Source organism: Lactuca saligna, chromosome 7 (genome assembly GCF_052625555.1).
Source record: "Lactuca saligna cultivar CGN05327 chromosome 7, ASM5262555v1, whole genome shotgun sequence".
NCBI classification, from domain to species: domain Eukaryota; kingdom Viridiplantae; phylum Streptophyta; class Magnoliopsida; order Asterales; family Asteraceae; genus Lactuca; species Lactuca saligna.
Window position 1 is genome coordinate 167,327,049 of NC_136423.1, and position 18,930 is coordinate 167,345,978.

Below are 18,930 nucleotides of genomic sequence, written 5' to 3' on the forward strand. Positions count from 1 at the left end.
TTATTTGTTGTAAGTTTTAGGATTATCGGTTGTGTTTTTAGTTGTGATGATCAAAATTATCAGTTGATTTTTGGTTAAACATTTAAATTCTTACTTCAAATGTTAGGGTTTGCTTTATGTAGATATTACAATACTAAATCTAATCAAGATTAATATAAATGTTTGTTTCTTAGATGTCATTACAAATTGTTTGTCATGGGAAAGTGTTTGTCAATGAAAATGTTAATTTCATTATAATACTCACTAATAAGAACATGGTGTATAGTGGTTGGTATATATTGTTATTTGAGACACTTTTTGACCATGTTTTGAAAACCAAATCGTATCGGCTGGTTCAATCGGAAAGCGGTCCCGAAATCCGTTCTTATAGGCCAAAAAAATCACTTGTTATGTGAACTGGTAAAAATCGGTCCGGTTGAACCGGTAAAAACTAAGGATTTTAAAAATATTTATTTATTTTTTATTTTTTTTAATTTTTATATAATTAAAATTAATAATAATATAATTATGATATCATTTGGTTTTTTCAGTTTTATAGACCGGTCTCAACCAGTTTGACTAATTGAACCATCGAACCGATAAGATGATCGGTTCAGTCAACAGTCGTTTTCAAAACTTTTTAATAAATAGGTTGGTTGCTATATAAGTTATTTGGGACAAATTTGGAATAACAATCCAACAAAAGTGTGGTTATTTTTGCTTACCACTTTAAAAATGTCTAAAATAGTGGCTAATTTTGGTCAAATTTTCTTTTATGCTTGTATGTTTTCAAAAGATATTCCTAGTTCACACATGATGAAAATCGTTTATATTTGAATTTCGTTTCATTAAGGATCGAATGTTGAGAACTATAAAAAAAATAATAATAAATAAATAAATAAATCCCAAAATCCCAAATAAAAAAAAAATTACCATTATCGTGTGCGAACTAGTCGTCTATCGTCACGATCACGTCATGGGCCCGTGGGACCTGTTCTTCACTGCACACCTCTGCGAGCTACTCGTCTACCTATCCACAAAAAGTCAAAAGGAAGCTTTCCTATCATTCTTCTATCTCCATTATTGACATTTCTCTTGACTTTTTTGTTTCAAATTCTTCCAGGATCCTGATCTTGGTGTAATTGGCCTAATTTTGAGATAGAATTTCGTTTTGTTCATGTTGTTGTTGCCCTGATTTTGATTTTCGAATCATGATGTGATAAATTAGTAATCAAGGTTGACAATCTGCCATAAATCTTCTGATTATGATATCTATTTTCATCTTCAATGACACATTACATCGATTTATTCTTACAGATTCATTTTACATCACAGCACATGGCAATCGACACAATCTACTAGTCAACATACACAGCTCATTGTTATGGCTAAATTCAGTTGTTGTTTTGGGAAGGTAGCTTCCCCAACAAACGGTGTTCTTGTTCATAGAGGTACATGGTTAAAATTCAACTCTTTTTCCACAATTCCACTTACATATATGCCTATTCAATGCTAGTAATTTTCTCGAATATTTTCAGCAAACAATGGGGGAATTGGTGTGTCTTAAATCTTAACTTACACGATATCTAATTATTTGAATGCAGAACTTTTGGATGTTGAAAATATGAGATTGTATACATACAAAGATTTGCAAATCGCTACAGGAGATTTTAAACGTGAAAATATGATAGGGCAAGGGGGTTTTGGTTCTGTTTACAAGGTAAATTTCAAAATTTTCTAATCGTTTTTCTTCATGTGTTTAGATTATCACTAAACTACTTACTAACATCTTAAATATAAATTTGTTAATCTCTAGGGATTACTAAAAGATGGAAAAATAGTTGCTATAAAGCTCCTCTCTGCTGAATCAAGACAGGGTTTGCGAGAATTCTTGACTGAAATAACTATTATTTCAGATATACAACATGAAAATTTAGTAAAGTTACATGGTTATTGTGTGGAAAAAGATCATAGAATCTTGGTTTATGGGTATCTCAAAAACAGTAGTCTCGATCAAACCCTACTTGGTAATTGAAATTCGACACATCTTTTTTCATCCTTCGTACTTTTTTTTTTATTTATTAAATTTGGTTTTTTGTTATAGGGGGGAATCATTGTAGCATTAAATTCACATGGGAAATTCGAAGGAAGATTTGTATAGGTGTTGCAAAAGGGCTTACTTATCTTCATGAAGAATTGCAACCTCATGTCATTCATAGAGATATTAAAGCAAGCAATATTTTACTCGATGAAGATTTTACACCAAAGATTTCGGATTTTGGTCTTGCAAAGCTTTTTCCATCTCATTTAACTCATATTAGCACACGTATTGCTGGAACTCTGTAAGCGTTACATATTAAAATTAAAAATAATATATAATATAATATCGTTTCCACTATTATTAATCTTTTTCTAATGGCGATGACTTATTTTAGAGGCTATTTGGCTCCTGAGTATGCAATAAGAGGCCAATTGACAAGGAAAGCAGATATTTACAGTTTTGGTATTTTGCTTTTGGAAATTGTTAGTGGAAAACCCAATCAAAACAAACAGTTACCAGTTGAAGAACAATATCTTCTTGAAAGGGTATGAAATTTTTTATTTAAATTGTAGCGATGTAGTTATATTTATTTATTTATTTTAATATTTTGTTTTTTTCAGGTATGGGAACTATATAGGGAAGGGGAGCTAAAAAAGTTGGTTGACACGTCAATGGGAGAAGATGATGATGATTTTGATAAAGATGAAGCTTGTAGGTACTTAAAAATCGGCTTACTTTGCACCCAAAGACTTCAAAAAAACAGACCATCAATGTCTAATGTTACGATGATGTTAAATGACGAAAAGGACCTTGATGAAAAAGATTTATCTGACCCAAGGTTAATCTCAGAGTTAACAAAGTTTAAATCCGATAAAAATAACACATCAGGTACTGCTACATCATCAAGTCACTCAGGAAAACAAGAGGATAAGGATTCCTCGTTGTATGGAGACACAACATCATCGTACGCTACTATGAATTTTAGCACAATTATTGGTCGATGATTGCATTATTATGTCTTTTGTATGGTAATAAATTCTTTATAAAGAAAATGAAAAAAAAAATGATTGGTAATTACAAGTTTGCCATTTAGACATCATGCCAAGAGTGGTGGAGGATTGTTGATTTTTTTGGTCTCATATTCACTTAATATGTGAATGTTAACTGTGTCTTGGTTATAGTATTTTTTTAAGTGTTAGATTGTTAGATTCACATTGTGAAAATCGTCTGTATTCACATTTAGACACTCCGCCATTTCTTTCCAGATTTCCATGTTTTGAAGCTCTATATATTCCACCATTTCTAAACAAATCTTCGTATAGATTTGAAAGCATTACAGTCACGAACTACTTCAATTTATGCTAAAAGTTGACCAAATCCTTAGTCACCGGAGAGAGGGAGTTGTACATGGTGGTGCAAATATTATGTATATAGGAATCTGGCAGAAAGATGAGGAACGGCGGTGTGAGTGGCCGGTGGTTAAGTTTTATCAAACAATGGCAAGGATTATGCTCTAGTTTGGCCGATAATCGACTTTGTTTCTATTTGGATGCATGGTGAAGATACTGGAATTCGATTGAATTAATTTTTCCCACTTTTAAACAACTAAGAACCTTTTTTATTTTTAATTGATTAAAAACATTAAAATAGGAAAAAAGAAATCATAAGGGCATAAAAGTCAATTTAAGTGCTAGGGATTAAATTCACTAAAAAGATCTGAAATTGGACCATTTATGCACCAGCAAACTTTTTTGGATAAAAACTACTACAACGACTATTTTTGCAATTTTATATACTTTTTTTTGTCTTAAAAAAATATTTTGACAAAATTGCAAAAATGGTCCCTGTGTTTGTCAAAATTATGTGGTTTTTATCCAAAAAAGTTTGTTGGTGCATGAGTGGTCCAATCTTGGATCCTTTTAGTGATTTTGGTCCCTATACACTTGAAATTACTTTTATGCCCTTATAATTTATATTTTCTATTTTCTTTAAGTGCTAAAATGCTTTAATTAAATTAAATTTTCTTACATTTAATTAAATAAAATAAAAATAAAAACTTAACCCACCATCTCATCCCTATCATAGTATTGAAGATGAGAGAATCCCAATCATCACCACCTCTCTCCATCACCGGTGTATGTAACCACCGTCGGCGGCTTCCATTCTTGCCGGAGTTATCCGGTTCACGACCACCACCCTCTTATCTCTCTTCGCACGACACCACTTAACTTTACTTATTTCTATCTTTTTCAAAACAAACACTAACACACAGTCTCAAGAACACATGTTCACCCTCTCAAGAACACCCACACCGGAAACCACCGACAACAAGCCGGAAATCAACACGACCCGCTCCCCTCCCATATGTAAACCTAGTAATGCAAGGGGTGCTCAAACCTACAAATTAAAACCAAACATCATTCCCAGAAATTAAACTCATAAATCATTGATGAAATCAAATGAAATCCCCAACTTTATCTCCACCGATAAGCAACCGATTCAAGACTTAATCTTCATCGTTTTCTTCCTTAATTTATGTAATAGGCAAGCCACAAGAACATTATCCCTTTATCTTCCTACAACTCCAATGATTTTAGTAAAGCCATCCGTCACCACCGCATCCTCCGCCACTACAAGCTACTTCCTGTAAATTTTATGAATCCCCTCATTCTCTTTCCTCTTATTCTTTACTCAACTACCAACTTTTGATTTTGGATCCAGAAACCAAATCGAAAACGATTTTAAGATTTGATTTTAGTGGAAATTTCGTGTAACACCCGGAATTTGAGGAGCAACTTTGGGTATAAATCAACTTTTGGGGATTGGACACGACGTGTTGGAGGCACCAACACAGCGTGTCGAGATAAGAAAAGATGTGGGTCTCATTAAGAGCAACATGGTGTGTTGCCTCCTGGAACACAACATGTTGGTCACTGGAAATGAAACCCTAATCTTTCGAGTTTGCTCCTTATTTAAAGGAATGAGATGGCTAGGGTTTGTTCACCCTCAACCCTCAAGCCCTGAAGGAAATCCTAATCATCATTCCCTCTCATTTGTGAGCTAGTGTAGTATTTTTGGAGCCAAGGAAGGAAGAGTTGGAAGAAGGAAGGCAAGATCCAGCAAGAAAGTCCCTCATCTTTCAGCTTGGCACCCTTCTGGACCTTTGTAAGTGTCCAAGATCTGATTTTTATCATTCCATGTTGCTAGATCTTGGGTTTTGTCCCTTAGCTTCATATTCTTGAGAGTTGGAAGGGTTAGATCTCATAAAGTTTGCAATTTTATGAATCCTCATGTCAAGGTGACCTTGTAGAGTATTGGATCTGGCTTATAATTGAGTTTTGATGTCATGCATTGAGATTAGTTCATAATTCTCATTATTGACCTGATATGGGTTCAAGACATGCATCGGACATGCATGTCTATAAAGCACCGACTTTTGGGATGGTTTTAGTGCTAGAACCTCTTCTGGAAAGTATTAGGCATCAACTTTAAGGATTGATTGGTTATTGGTTAAGTCATTGCACCTTTTAGCCTTATAGATGGGTTTTGGTTCCTTTGGAGTAGTCCCAAAGGATAAAGATGGAAACTTTATCCTCCTTCATATTATTTTGGTTCAGATTTGAGCTTTGGAGCTTTGGGAATCGAAGGAAACAGCTTAATGGATTAAGCTGCTGGAACATTGGCAAATACGGTGTGCTTGCAAGTCAACACACGTGTTGGGTGGGGTTTTCCCGACTGTTTGGACGCGGGAGGAACACGGTGTGTTCGCAAGGCAACACGGCATTTTGGAGTCAACATGTACTATTGATTTTGACCAAGTTTGACCTTGAGGGGCATTCATGGTATTTTGGGATTTTGGGGTTTTGATGGTTATTGGTCACTTGGATGGATAGGTATTGATTGGAGCTGAGATTTGGAGTCGAGATCTTATCAGATATAAAGCAAATTGAGAGGTGAGCTTTCCTCGCTATACTTTCGGGTCGAATGCGCCAAGGCTGGCCCATTGGTTTGATAACTTGATATTGTTGATATGCTGAGTATGGGATTGATATGCATGCTAGTTTGATATGCTACTCTGGTAGATTTGTAGAACTACCTATGTTTCTGTCTGCATGATTATCTATATATGGTTGTTATTTGTCGGTATATTGTATTGGGTTGAGGTTGTACTACTTCATGTTGTAGCCAAAAAAACCCTGGAGCATTCCAAATATGAGCTTGGGAACGGGTAGAGCATGTCGGACTCATATTGAGGGCTCAATAGCATTCCAAATATGAGTTGAGGACCCGGTGATATGCCAGACTCGTATTGAGGGCTTGAGGGTATTGGAGCAATCCAGATATGAGCTGAGGGTCAGGTAGGGCATGCCAGACTCATACTGAGGGCTTAGTAGCATTCTAGATACAAGATGAGGGTCGGTTGGTATGTTAAACTCGTATTGAGGGTTGAACATTATATGCCAGTCTAATGACTGATTGGGCTAGGGAGCAAGCCAAACTTATGTTGTGGGCTCAAGAGCAAGCCAGATATGAGTTGTGGGCACGATAGGCAAGCCAGACTCATACTGTAGGCTCAAGGGTAATCCAGTCTTTTAGTTGTGAACCCACTACATGTTGTTATATTATGTGTGCTATTTGATGGTATGTTGGTACTTTGGGGAAACTCTCTAAGCTTCGTGCTTATGGTTTTGATTTATGGTTTCAGGTATTTCAGTGGTATTCAAAATAGGACCACTGATGCATCACCAAACTTTTATGGACAAAAACTACATAATTTTGACAAACACAAGGACCACTTGGTGGTTACTTTTGTCAAAAATAATTTTTTTTGTTATTTTCTTCGAAAACAATTGCATTATGGTTAGATTATTCAATTAACAAATAAAACTAAAAGTGCAAAATAAAATATGATTAAAAAATAAAAGGGGAGATGTACTATATATAAATATACATTGACCATTCAATATATATTGAGTGGTCAATAAAAAACATATAAACTACGTGTTCAAATGATTTTATAAGATCAATAAAAAGAATAATAATAAGCTACAAAAAAATCTTCATTCGAAATGTTCGTATAAACTAGTTTTAAAAATCTTAAACCGCATTTGCGGTGCAGTTTGCACCTTGTAGTTTCAACTCGAAAGTGTACCAAACCGTACCACAAACACCTCTAGTAAATAATACATCGCAGCCTAATGTTCTATGATTGTTCATTTTTTTTTTAACGATAAATTATATGTGTGTGTGTGTGTGTATATATATATATATATATATATATATATATATATATATATATATATATATATAACTAAGATGCAAACACAATAACAAAACAGGAAAAAAAATAAAACATTATGTAAAGGTAGAATTAGAATGCGAGAAAGGTGAACAACTTCATTCCACACAACAACCACTTCCGAAATTACACCAAATATATGATTGAGAGATAATATTATCAGCACATTTTGTTGGAGGAGTCCAGATATTTTTGAAAACTGTCATTTCTTGCCTTCCGGTTCCAAAGAAGACAATAGAACACCGTGTTTGTTATAAATATTTTCCTCGGACAGCTAGCAAATGAGGCCACGTGATCGGTGAATTCCAACACACAAGTGAAACTCCTAGATTGAAAACCGCAACACTTGAAAATTCATTCAAGAACCACCTGAGCATACTCATAGCAAACTAGGTGATGATTCATTGATTCTAACTCCGAACACTCTCAATTTGTGGGGTTAATACCCCTTAAAGCCACACAAATTCTACCCATCTAAGCCCTCCAAGTACTTGACTTTCAAAGGGATCACATTTTCCCAACAAGTTGCTTGCCCATTGTAATAGATCAATTTAGAGTCGATTAATCGCCTCATAGAGTTTATAATATATTCCTCACCAAAATTTGGTGATAAGGTGAAATTCGTGACAATGATTTATATGGCTACTCATTAGATATCCCTAGTGGACACGTGAGAATTAGAAAAAAAATAATAAATAATAACCCAATAGCCCAAATAAAATAACATGGAAATGAGAAATCATGATTGAATCCTTTGAATTTCATTTGATTATAGGATGAGAATTAGAAAAAATAATAATAATAATAACCCAAAAGCCCAAATAAAATAAAAAGGAAAGGAGAAATCATAATGGGAATCGTTTGAATTTCATATTATTATATATATGATCGAATGTTGAGGATTAGAATAAAAAAATAATAAATAAATAAATAGCCTAAAACCCAAATAAAATAAAAAGGAAAGGAGAAATCATGATCGAAACATTATTGTGGTCGTACTAGTCGTCTACTGTAACCCTGAAGAGCGTGGGGACCTGTTCTTCAATGCACACCCTGCGAGCTACTGGTCTACCTGTTCGCAAAAAGTCAAACCAAGCTTTCGTGTTCAAAGTCTCCTATCATTCTTCCATCTCCTTTATTGACATTTCTCTTCTTCACACGCCGATGAACTTGATAACATTCCTTTGGTCAGTTCTGTTGTTCATATGTGTTTTTAATTGATTTTATATTCCTTTCCTTTTTCTGTATTCAAATTCATAACAAATTTAGCTCCATCGATTTCGTTCTTCTACTTCTCTCTTATGTATCTACCCTACAACGGATGAACTATATCTTGTGATTCATTTACAGAGCTTATTGTCTAGAGAATTTCGAAGACTTTGAGCGCAATCCGGTTTTGAACTGTACGGAGCTTGTCGAGAAGTGATATATCGCCCTTTTGGTTTTAAATCCATCCAGGATCCTGAACTTGATGTAATTGCCCTAATTTTGAGATGAATTTCATTCCGTTTATGTTGTTGTTGCCCTGAATTTGAATTTTCGTGGCATGATGAGATAAATTAGTACTTAAGGTTGATGATCTGCGATAAATCTTCTGCTTATGATTTATATTTTCATCTTCAGTGACACATTAGAATTGTTTTGTGCATACAGATTCATTTTGGCGTCTCAGGCAATTGATAGAACTCCTTGTTATGGATAAATTCAGTTGTTGTTTTTGGAAGGCAGCTCCCCCCAAAAATGGTGTTCATGGTAAAATCTTAACCTGAGAGTTTCATAACTCCTTTTTTCCACTTACATATTCTTGTTCAATGCTAATCATTTTCTTGAAAATCTTCAGCAAACAATGGGGGAAGCAACATTGATCTTAGTGTAGGTAAGACCACCTCTAAAAGATCATTGGCAAAAACATTGGTTTTGGTTTCATAAGAATTGTTGTGACTTTACACTTTACATTACATATACTTATTTGAATGCAGAACTTTTGGATGTTGAGAATATGAGATTGTATAAATACAAAGATTTGCAAATCGCTACAGAAGATTTTAAACCCGAAAATAAGATAGGGCAAGGGGGTTTTGGTTCTGTTTACAAGGTAAATTTCAAAAATTTCTAATCATTTTCCTTCATCTGTTTACATTATCACTAAACTACTTACTAACTAACATCTTAAATACACATTTGTTAATCTCTAGGGACGACTAAAAGATGGAAAAATTGTTGCTATAAAGCTCCTCTCTGCTGAATCAAGACAGGGTTTGCGAGAATTCTTGACTGAAATAACGATCATTTCAGATATACAACATGAAAATTTAGTAAAGTTACATGGTTATTGTGTGGAAAAAGATCATAGAATCTTGGTTTATGGGTATCTCAAAAACAGTAGTCTAGATCAAACCCTACTTGGTAATTGAAATTCAACACATCTTTTTTCATCCTTCGTATTTTTTTTTTTAAATAATTTTGGTTTTTGTTACAGGGGGTAACCATTGTAGCATTAAATTCACATGGGAAATTCGAAGGAAGATTTGTATAGGTGTTGCAAAGGGGCTTACTTATCTTCATGAAGAAGTGCAACCTCATGTCATTCATAGAGATATTAAAGCAAGCAATATTTTACTCGATGAAGATTTTACACCAAAGATTTCGGATTTTGGTCTTGCAAAGCTTTTCCCATCTCATTTGACTCATGTTAGCACACGTATTGCTGGAACTCAGTAAGCTTTATTTACATCTTAAAAACATAATATCATTTCCACTACGAATATTATTAAACATTTCCACTAATGTTTTGGTAATGACTTATTTTAGAGGCTATTTGGCTCCTGAATATGCAATAAGAGGCCAATTGACAAGGAAAGCAGACATTTACAGTTTTGGTATTTTGCTTTTGGAAATTGTTACTGGAAGACCCAATCAAAACAAACGATTACCAGTTGAAGAACAATATCTTCTCGAAAGGGTATGCAGTTTTTTATTTAAATTGTAGCAATGTAGTTTTATTTATTTGTTTTTTTTTAATATATATTTTTTTTCAGGTATGGGAACTATATAGGGAAGGGGAGCTAAAAAAGTTGGTTGACACTTCAATGGAAGATGATGATGAGGATTATGATAAAGATGAAGCTTGTAGGTACTTAAAAATTGGGTTACTTTGCACCCAAAGTCTTCCAAAAAATCGACCTTCAATGTCTAATGTGATGTTGATGTTAAATGACGAAAAGGACCTTGATGAAAAAGATTTATCAGATCCAGGGTTAATCTCAGAGTTAAAAAACTTTAAATCCAATAAAACTACCAACACATCAGGTAACAACACATCATCTAGTAACTCAGGAAAACAGGAGGATAAGGATTCCTCATTGTATGGACACTCAACATCATCGTTTGCCACTATGAGTTTTACCACAATTAATGATCGATGATTCTACAATACAAACCATTTTTATGTCTTTTTATAGTTGTAAATTTTTTGGAAACAAGATTTTTTAGTAGTTATGACTTTGCCATTAAGACATGCTAAGAATGGTGGAGGGTTGTTGATGTGTTATTTTTTTATTTTCATTTTTATTTTTTGTAGATAAGTATTGTATGTGATAAGATTATTTGGATAGTTTTGAAGAAAGGAAAGTTGAAACTGGAAAAATTCCATTTGGATGTAATTCTTCTTTTATTACGCTAATTCCAAAGGTTTCTAGTCCAATGTTGGTTAAAGACTTTCGTCCTATATTGGTGCTCAGTATAAAATTATAACAAAAAATTTGGCTTGCGACAGTTATGGTTTCAATTATTAGTAGTGAACAAACGGCGTTTGTTAAAGGTCGTCAAATAATTGATGGCCCCCTTATGGTCAACGAAATTATAGATTGGCATAAGAGATTGAAGAAGAAACTTATGGTCTTTAAAATTGACTATGACTCGGTCAATTGAGATTATTTGTTATAAATTATGGTTTTTCTTGGGTTTGGTTCCAAATGGATCTTGTGGGTTCGTGGTTGTTTTCTCTTGAGTAAGGCTTCGGTCCTTGTAATTGGGAGCTCATCAGAAGAATTTTTTATTCAGAGAGGCCTTCGTCAACGTGATCCTTTATCTCCGTTTTTGTTCATTCTTATAATTGAGGGTCTTCATGTTGCTATTACAGATGCTATGGAGGCGGGAATTTTTCGAGGTATAAAAATTGGATGTTTGACTCTTTCTCACTTTATTTATGCGGATGATGCGTTGCTTATGGGAGAGTGGTGTAGAGAGAATGTAATCTGCTTGGTTCATTTATTTGATTGTTTTTTCTATGCTTCGAGTCTTAGAATAAATCTTCATAAATCCAATCTTTTTGGTATAAGGGTCGATTTTGGCGAGGTTATGTCGGTTGCTACCGTGACTGGTTGTAAACCTGCTAAACTTCCTTTTTCTTACTTGGGTTTACCCATGGGTGTTAGTATGACTTTGATTAAAGGTTGGAAGCCAATAATTGACAAGTTTTAGAAAAAAAAAATATTTGTCAAATTGGAAGGCAAACATGTTATCTATCGGTGGTAGATCAGTTTTGATTACTTCTGTTCTGGGTTCGTTAGGGAGCTACTATATGTCCCTTTTTCTGATGTCGGTGCAGGTTAGGAAATATTTGGAATCCATGCATGCTAATTTTTTTGGGGGATTTGATGGGAGTTCTAAAAAACTTTCTTGGGTTAATTGGAATTTGGTGTTGGCTTCCAAGGAGAAAGGAGGTCTCGGTTTTGGTAGTCTTGAGGCTATTAATCCTGCTTTGATCCAAAAATGGTGTTGAAGGTTTGTTAAAGAAAAAAAATTATTTATGGGTTAAGGTGATTTCAGCTTTGTATGATTATCCGATTGGTGTTTGTTGTAGTAGTTATAGAGTTATGACTTCGGGGGTTTGGTCTCGTATTATTGGTTCCATTGATACCATGCATGAAAGGGGTATAATTCCTTTTTCGTGTCACAAGAAGATGGTAGGGAATAGAAGAACGACTCGATTTTGGTTGGATACTTGGATAGGTATTTTTCACGTTTTTTTATCTAGAGCAAAATCGTAATTGTTCTATAGCGAATAAATGGGAAGATTATTGGTATTGGCTTTGGAATCGTAATATTGAAGGTGGAGCTTTAGAAAGTCAACTTGAAGACTTATCATTGTTGATTCGATCCTTTCAACCGAACCTAGAGGAAGACGATTGGCGTTGGGAATTGAATGGTGTTCTCAATTTCAACGTGAATGAAGTTAGAAAACATATTGATAATGAGTGCTTACCGGATGGTACTCTTGTGACCAGGTGGAATCACTTCGTTCCTAGAAAGGTAAACATATTTATTTGGAGATTGTTGATTGATCGTTTACCTATCAGGTGGAATCTTAGCATCAAAGGTTTGGATATCCCTTCGTTGCTTTGTCCATTTGTGATAAACAGGTGGAAAATGCAGATCGTGTTTTCTTTTTATGTGAAGAAGTTTATGTTATCTGGCAAAGGGTGTTTAGATGGGTGGATTTGGTGCTTCCGGTGGATATTCTACATTGTCTTTTTTTTTTTTTTCTTTTTTTGGTTGGATATGGTTTCGATCTCGAGTAATAAAAAGACGGTTTTGGAGACTATTATTCAAACGACATTATGGGTGATTTGGAAATATCGTAATGGTATCATTTTTGGAGATTCTAATCCGATTAAAAACCCGGTTTTTGAAGATATAGATGATTTTTTCTTATAATTGGTTTAGTTCTATATATATCTCTATAGGATATAGATCCGGTAAGAATTTTTTTTTGGTAGGAAGGTAAGAAGTTTTTTTTCTACATATTTTTTTGACGAACAAAATAAATGAATCACTAGATGATTCATTTGTAAGATGATTCACAAGAAAAAATTCCCAAAAAAACATCTTTATGATTCATTTTTAAGTAAATTAAGAAAAAAATCATTTTTATGATAATTTTAGTGAATAACAACAAAATCACTGTATAAATGAATCATCGAGATGTTTTTTTGAGAATTTTTTCTTGTGAATCATCTTACAAATGAATCATCTAATGATTCATTTTGTTTGTTCGTGAAAAAAATATGTAGAAAAAAAACTTCTTATCTTCCTACCAAAAATTTCCTTCTTATTTGATCTTGATTCTCTCTCTCTCTCTCTCTCTCTCTCTCTCTATATATATATATATATATATATATATATATATATATATATATATATATATATATATATATATATATATATATTCTAACTATATTATGGGGTCGTATTCTCCAAGAAAATAAGATGCAAGCTATATTTTCATGATATAAATAACCCTAAAAATTATGATTTTTCCTTCGCATTCTCTTAATATATGTTATTCTTTGGGATAATATCATTGTAGTACAATGAATTTTTGGGTTTGGTCCGATTTGACCGGTTATGTTATTTTTGGGTTTGGTCTGATTTAGTAAAATAAATTTTTGGGTTTGATCCGATTTGACCGGTTATGTTATTTTTTTTAATTTTTTTTTTTTGCGCAATAGTTCACCTAACTTTTACCGTACATGCAATTAAGTCATTATGGTTAGTTTTTAACCATTCTTTAGTTAACATCTTATTCTAAATTACACAAAGAGCCCTTATGGTTTAAATTTTTTTCGTAGTTGGTCCCTTATTATCAATGGTTTAAATTACACAACCAAAATGACCACATTTATGAAAATGTGGGGACTAAAGTGTAACATTTCTTAATAATTACTAATTAGCTTAATTAATATAATTTTTAAGAAACCAACCGTTTATCACCGACTTCATCACTTCGTGTCTCCACCTATGAAATCTGCTCCTTTCCCTCTATCGACAAAGATAGTTTCTCGAGACCTGAAGTATTGTAGATCTCAATGTATATGGAAACAAACATCTCAATAATCAACTCCAATTCTACGATGGAAACCTCCTTCTCCGAGAAACATAGGGTTTCTTAATCTGTGATTTATTTTTGTAACATCCATAAAAAAGCATGCCAAATTTACTTTTTCAAAACATTTCAAAACCATTAATCATTACAAAACTTGTTTTCAAAATAGTATAATATCAGAGTATCCCAGAAACAAGTGATAAACATGAGGAGTTGTACGATAATGCCTTTGCCTTCCCGCCATTATCTGATGTACCTGAAACAAAAACTAAAATTGTAAGCTTAACGCTTAGTGAGTTCCCCCAAAATACCGATACACTGCAAATAACACATATACAAATAACAACATGTACTGGGTCCACAACTTTACAGACTGGATTACCCTTGGGCCCACAATGTGAGTCTGGATTGCCTTCCGGGCCCACAACTCACATCTGGATTGCCACCGAGCCCACAGTACGAGTCTGGTATCCCCTACCAACCCTCAGCTCATATTTGGAATGCTCCCAAGCCCACAATACGAGTCTGACATGCCCTACCCAACCTTCAGCTCGTATCTGGAATGCTCCCGAGTCCTCAGTATGAGTCTAGCATGCCCCACTTGGCCCTTAGCTCATATCTGGAACACTCTAGGGTTTGTTGGCTACAGCACGGAGCAGTATAACCTCAACCCAACCCACATAATATGTCGACATATAACATAACTAATGCACATAAAGATAATCACATAATAATACAGATAGTCCTACAGATCTACGAAATTGGCATAGCAACTAGCATGCAACATTAACTCATACTCAACATACTACCAACTGCTAGGATGACATATCCAATGGGTCGACATTGGTGCCTTCGACCCCTTAGTATAGTGAGGATAACCCACCTATTAACTTTCGAATCAAAGTGATAAACTCAAACTCTCGAACCACGGTCACGAACTCCACCACCTATATTTACCACAAGACCATTTCCATAAATTTCCAAATTACCAAAATACCCAAGAAGTCAACTAGTCAAACCTTAGTCAAAGTCCAAGTCAATGGTCAAGGTCAAGAGTCCATGTTGACTCGACTCGTCGAGTGCAATTCACCAACTCATCCTGTCCTTCTTGAACTTGAGAAGTCGCGAAATCCCCATTTGACTCGTCGAGTTTCCCTAAAACTCGCTGAGTTCATGCATGTCCAAATGTCGGGAAAACCCTAGCTGACTCGCCGAGTCATCCTATTGACTCGCAAAGTCCATGCAGAAATCCTTGCACGGCAATCTTCATCGGACTCGTCGAGTTGGCCATGCAACTCTTTGAGTCTCTTCTCCATTCAGATGCTTTTTAAGCCATTTCAAAGCTCCATATTGCATATCAATCTTCACAAGGCATGTTTATTGTAACGCCTGTGTTTCCAGGCTTGCCATTTTTAGCAATATAATGGTCTAGGTTAACCTTTGTAACCCGTTTTGAAATAATAAGATTGTATTATTTTAGTATTATGTGTTTTGTGCTTAATTGCTTAATCATGTGGTTTGATTAATTAAGAATAAAAATAAGCGTCAAAATTTAAGTGTAAATTAAACTTGATATCTTTAGATAATGTTGTAGTAGTTGAAACAAGGTTTCCGGAGATATAAAGAATGCCGAAATCCGAGTTATAACGAGGAAGTTTCGCGACAGAACCGGCAACGCTGGATAACGTAAAAAGTAAGATTTACGTTAAAGCGATATTTAGCCTTAGTGATCTAAACAAGAATTGAAGATCTCGTTGTTAGTATCAAAGCGATAAAAAGTTAGGCGAGAACAGACGTCAAACGAAGAAGTTATGAATTTATAACGAAATTTTCTGTCCCGGCCTATTAAAAATAAATAATAAAAAATAAATTCAAAATTAGCCGACAGAGTCTAAACGAAAGTTGTAGATCGTAGTCTCACCTTTCCGTGGATATAAAGAACGTCGAAAACGGAGTTCGTATGAAGAAGATATGAATTTCCGAAGTTTATTAATTAATTTGTATTTATTTTTAAATCAAAATTCGGAAGCATTATCCGAAGGCGAGTCACAGGTCTGATCCGACTTACGCGCCGCGTAAGTGAGTACGCCCTGCGTACGAGAGGCTTCCAGCCTCCTATAAATAGGATGCGAGGGGTCCGGGTTTAATTGCTAATTTCCTCTCGTTTTTGTGCCGAAGCTCTGTGTTTTTACCCCCGAAGCCACCCCGAAGCCCCGGTAATATTCCCGAGTCCCGAGATCCCGAAGATCCCGAGAAGTGCGGTTTCCGAGCCGAAGCTCTGCCCGCGAGAAGTTCGATTTCCGTAGAGATCTTCCAGATCTGCTAAGGATTACGACTTTTGCAAGCCGTAGTGTTGTCCAATCATCTTCTGATCAAGTGAGTGTATACTACCTTTCATAAACGCAATAATAATACAAGTATGGTTTGAGTGTATTAAGTTTATTGTCGTTTATACGTGTGAATGCGTTGTTACTTTCTCCTAACGTATAACTATGAAGTATTTTATACGAGATACGTGTTATGTGTATATTTTGTTGTTATGTGTGTGAATGTATATTCACTTTCTTCTATCTTACAGATCTGATTATTTCTATATGAAATACGTGTTATGTGTGTGTGCCTCATCTGTTATATGGAAAATGTATTGATCAAGCATGCTATACAGGTTTTGAAAATATGTATAAAAATGTATGTTTTTATCTACTAATATGTTGGGTAGAACATGGGTAGATAGTTGGTGTGTAATAAACAGATGAGAGGCCTCGTTATTGTTTTGATCCAGTCATCTAGCGGAATTTAGATGACGACCACGAACCTTTCTAGACAGTCCAGTGGAACGCTAGCAGGCTCATAACCTGTAGGTGTTAATGAACTTGGGTGTTCATTCGCTGTATTCCATCCCCCTCATGGTTGCCTTATTTGACTTATATTGCTGAGGAAACCCCGCAGCATGTGTTGTCACCCCGATGAAAATATTCTTAGATTAGGTCCCTTGTGATAGTTATTTTAGGGACGTAAAGTGAGAATAACGGGAATGAGTAACTGGGTTATTGTTGGTTGATAATAATTAATTTAATTATTTATTGTGGGTTGAAAACCCTATATGCTCACCAGGCTCCCAAGCCTGACCCACTCAGTTTTATTTGTATTACATGAAGTGGCGCAAGGGCGTAAGATGGATGAACCATCAAGTTGTTTTGTTTACAAGGCTGCATATGTTTATATTTGTTATATGACTTGTAATGTATTCGTTTATGCTTATTGGTCGGTATCGGAACATGACACCCCGAGTTTTGATTATAATGAAAATACATTTCTTTTATGAAATGCTTTGGTAAACATTGTTTTATCATGTTTTGTTTTTGGGAACAAATTCCGCAACTCTTTCAAATCAAAAGGATTTACTCTAAAAATATTTAAAAGCATAAATGAAAATCGGTCTTTTCTGGCCGAGATTTTGGGGATGTCACATTTATCACGTAAAGTTGCAAACTTTCCGTGCATGCAATGCTTTAAAGGCTTAGAATGTCAAATCCAAGCTTATAATGGGGTTTAACTCAAAAGGGGAGGTTCATACTTGCTAAAGCTGGAGGCTTTACAACTATAGAGACCAAGATAAGATCAAATCTAAAGTTGCAACTTCAAATCCTAGCTCACACTCGAAAATGGTTAAGATATATACTAGAAAAACCCTAATCTTCAACATAAAGAGATCAAGAAAGAGGGAAGGTCAAGGTAAAAACTTGTTACCTTCAAGCTGATGCCAAGAAACAGAAGAGTCAGATCCACTAGCTCCTCTTACACTAATCCTCTTATACTTTAAGTCTTCTCCTTGCAATTCACCTTCAAAGCTTGAAAATCACACATGAATGGAGCGCACACACGAATTAGGGTTTCTGGACTCACAAGGGGCTGTAAGTAGAGGCTAAGGAGGCAAATGATCCTTTAAATAGGGTGTAAAACCCCAAAAACTAGGGTTTTATCCTTCAGCTCTAACTCGGCGAGTCGTGTCCTCCGACTCGTCGAGTCGGTCACTTAAACACGTGGCCAAAAACGTTCATACTCGACGAGCCAAGGCATCCAACTTGTCGAGTAGACTTTTCAATATGAAAAATAAAGCTGTAAAATTAATACCTGAGAGTCGGGGCGTTACAATTTTCTCATTATTTAAATCAGATATTCATATATGTTTTCTCGTAGAGTTCTCTCCAAAGATGACGATCATATCCATGGTTTGTTAATCTTCACTAAGCCCATTATTATTTTGTTTGTGTTTTCATATGATTAAAGGGAGCCGTTAGTTTGAAACTAAGGAAACTGGTGTGCAAGTAGTGTTCTTTCCAAGTTTTTTCTAAACTTTAGGATTTCTAGCTTATGTATTGTAAACTGGTGCTCCATCTGTTAAATTTATTACCCTATGGATTTGATTTTACGTATTCTTTCTTCTATTGTAATGGAGATAGTCCAGTCATACCAGTTATACACAAAATATGATGCAATGTGTACTGAATTGAATTTGATGAACCGTCAATTGTTAATCAATTTATAGTAAAATTGTCTGGTATGGGTTACCTGGTATGTTTCAACAAGATCTAATGGGAGAAATAATGACAATGTTACACTTTAGTTCCCATGATTTCAAAAATGTGGCAGTTTTGGTTGTGTAATTTAAACTATAGACGTGAAGGGACCAACTATAAAAAAAATTAATCATAGGGGCTATTA

At 34.8% G+C, this 18,930-nt stretch overlaps 2 protein-coding genes across 4 annotated transcripts; both read left to right on the top strand.

Moving 5' to 3' along the window:
* Positions 1–1,018: 1,018 nt before the first annotated feature.
* On the top strand, positions 1,019–3,116 carry LOC145006276 (cold-responsive protein kinase 1-like). Of its 2 annotated transcripts, none has more exons than XM_078965370.1 (7): positions 1,019–1,215; positions 1,315–1,430; positions 1,584–1,699; positions 1,796–2,006; positions 2,084–2,321; positions 2,415–2,565; positions 2,641–3,116. In XM_078965370.1, the coding sequence occupies exons 2-7, from the start codon at positions 1,364–1,366 to the stop codon at positions 3,022–3,024; spliced, it is 1,167 nt and encodes a 388-aa protein (XP_078821496.1). In that variant the 5' UTR covers positions 1,019–1,215; positions 1,315–1,363; the 3' UTR covers positions 3,025–3,116. The 2 variants fall into 2 exon arrangements, with proteins under 2 accessions (XP_078821496.1, XP_078821495.1); XM_078965369.1 differs by having other exon boundaries at positions 1,020–1,215; positions 1,297–1,430.
* Positions 3,117–8,292: 5,176 nt separating this feature from the next.
* LOC145005188 (cold-responsive protein kinase 1-like) lies at positions 8,293–10,981 on the top strand. Of its 2 annotated transcripts, none has more exons than XM_078964246.1 (9): positions 8,293–8,506; positions 8,670–8,890; positions 8,973–9,071; positions 9,160–9,195; positions 9,299–9,414; positions 9,515–9,725; positions 9,799–10,036; positions 10,131–10,281; positions 10,358–10,981. In XM_078964246.1, exons 3-9 carry the CDS (start codon positions 9,014–9,016, stop codon positions 10,742–10,744), a joined length of 1,197 nt encoding a protein of 398 aa, XP_078820372.1. In that variant the 5' UTR covers positions 8,293–8,506; positions 8,670–8,890; positions 8,973–9,013; the 3' UTR covers positions 10,745–10,981. The 2 variants fall into 2 exon arrangements, with proteins under 2 accessions (XP_078820372.1, XP_078820371.1); XM_078964245.1 differs by having other exon boundaries at positions 8,670–8,792.
* The last annotated feature ends 7,949 nt before the right edge of the window (positions 10,982–18,930 follow it).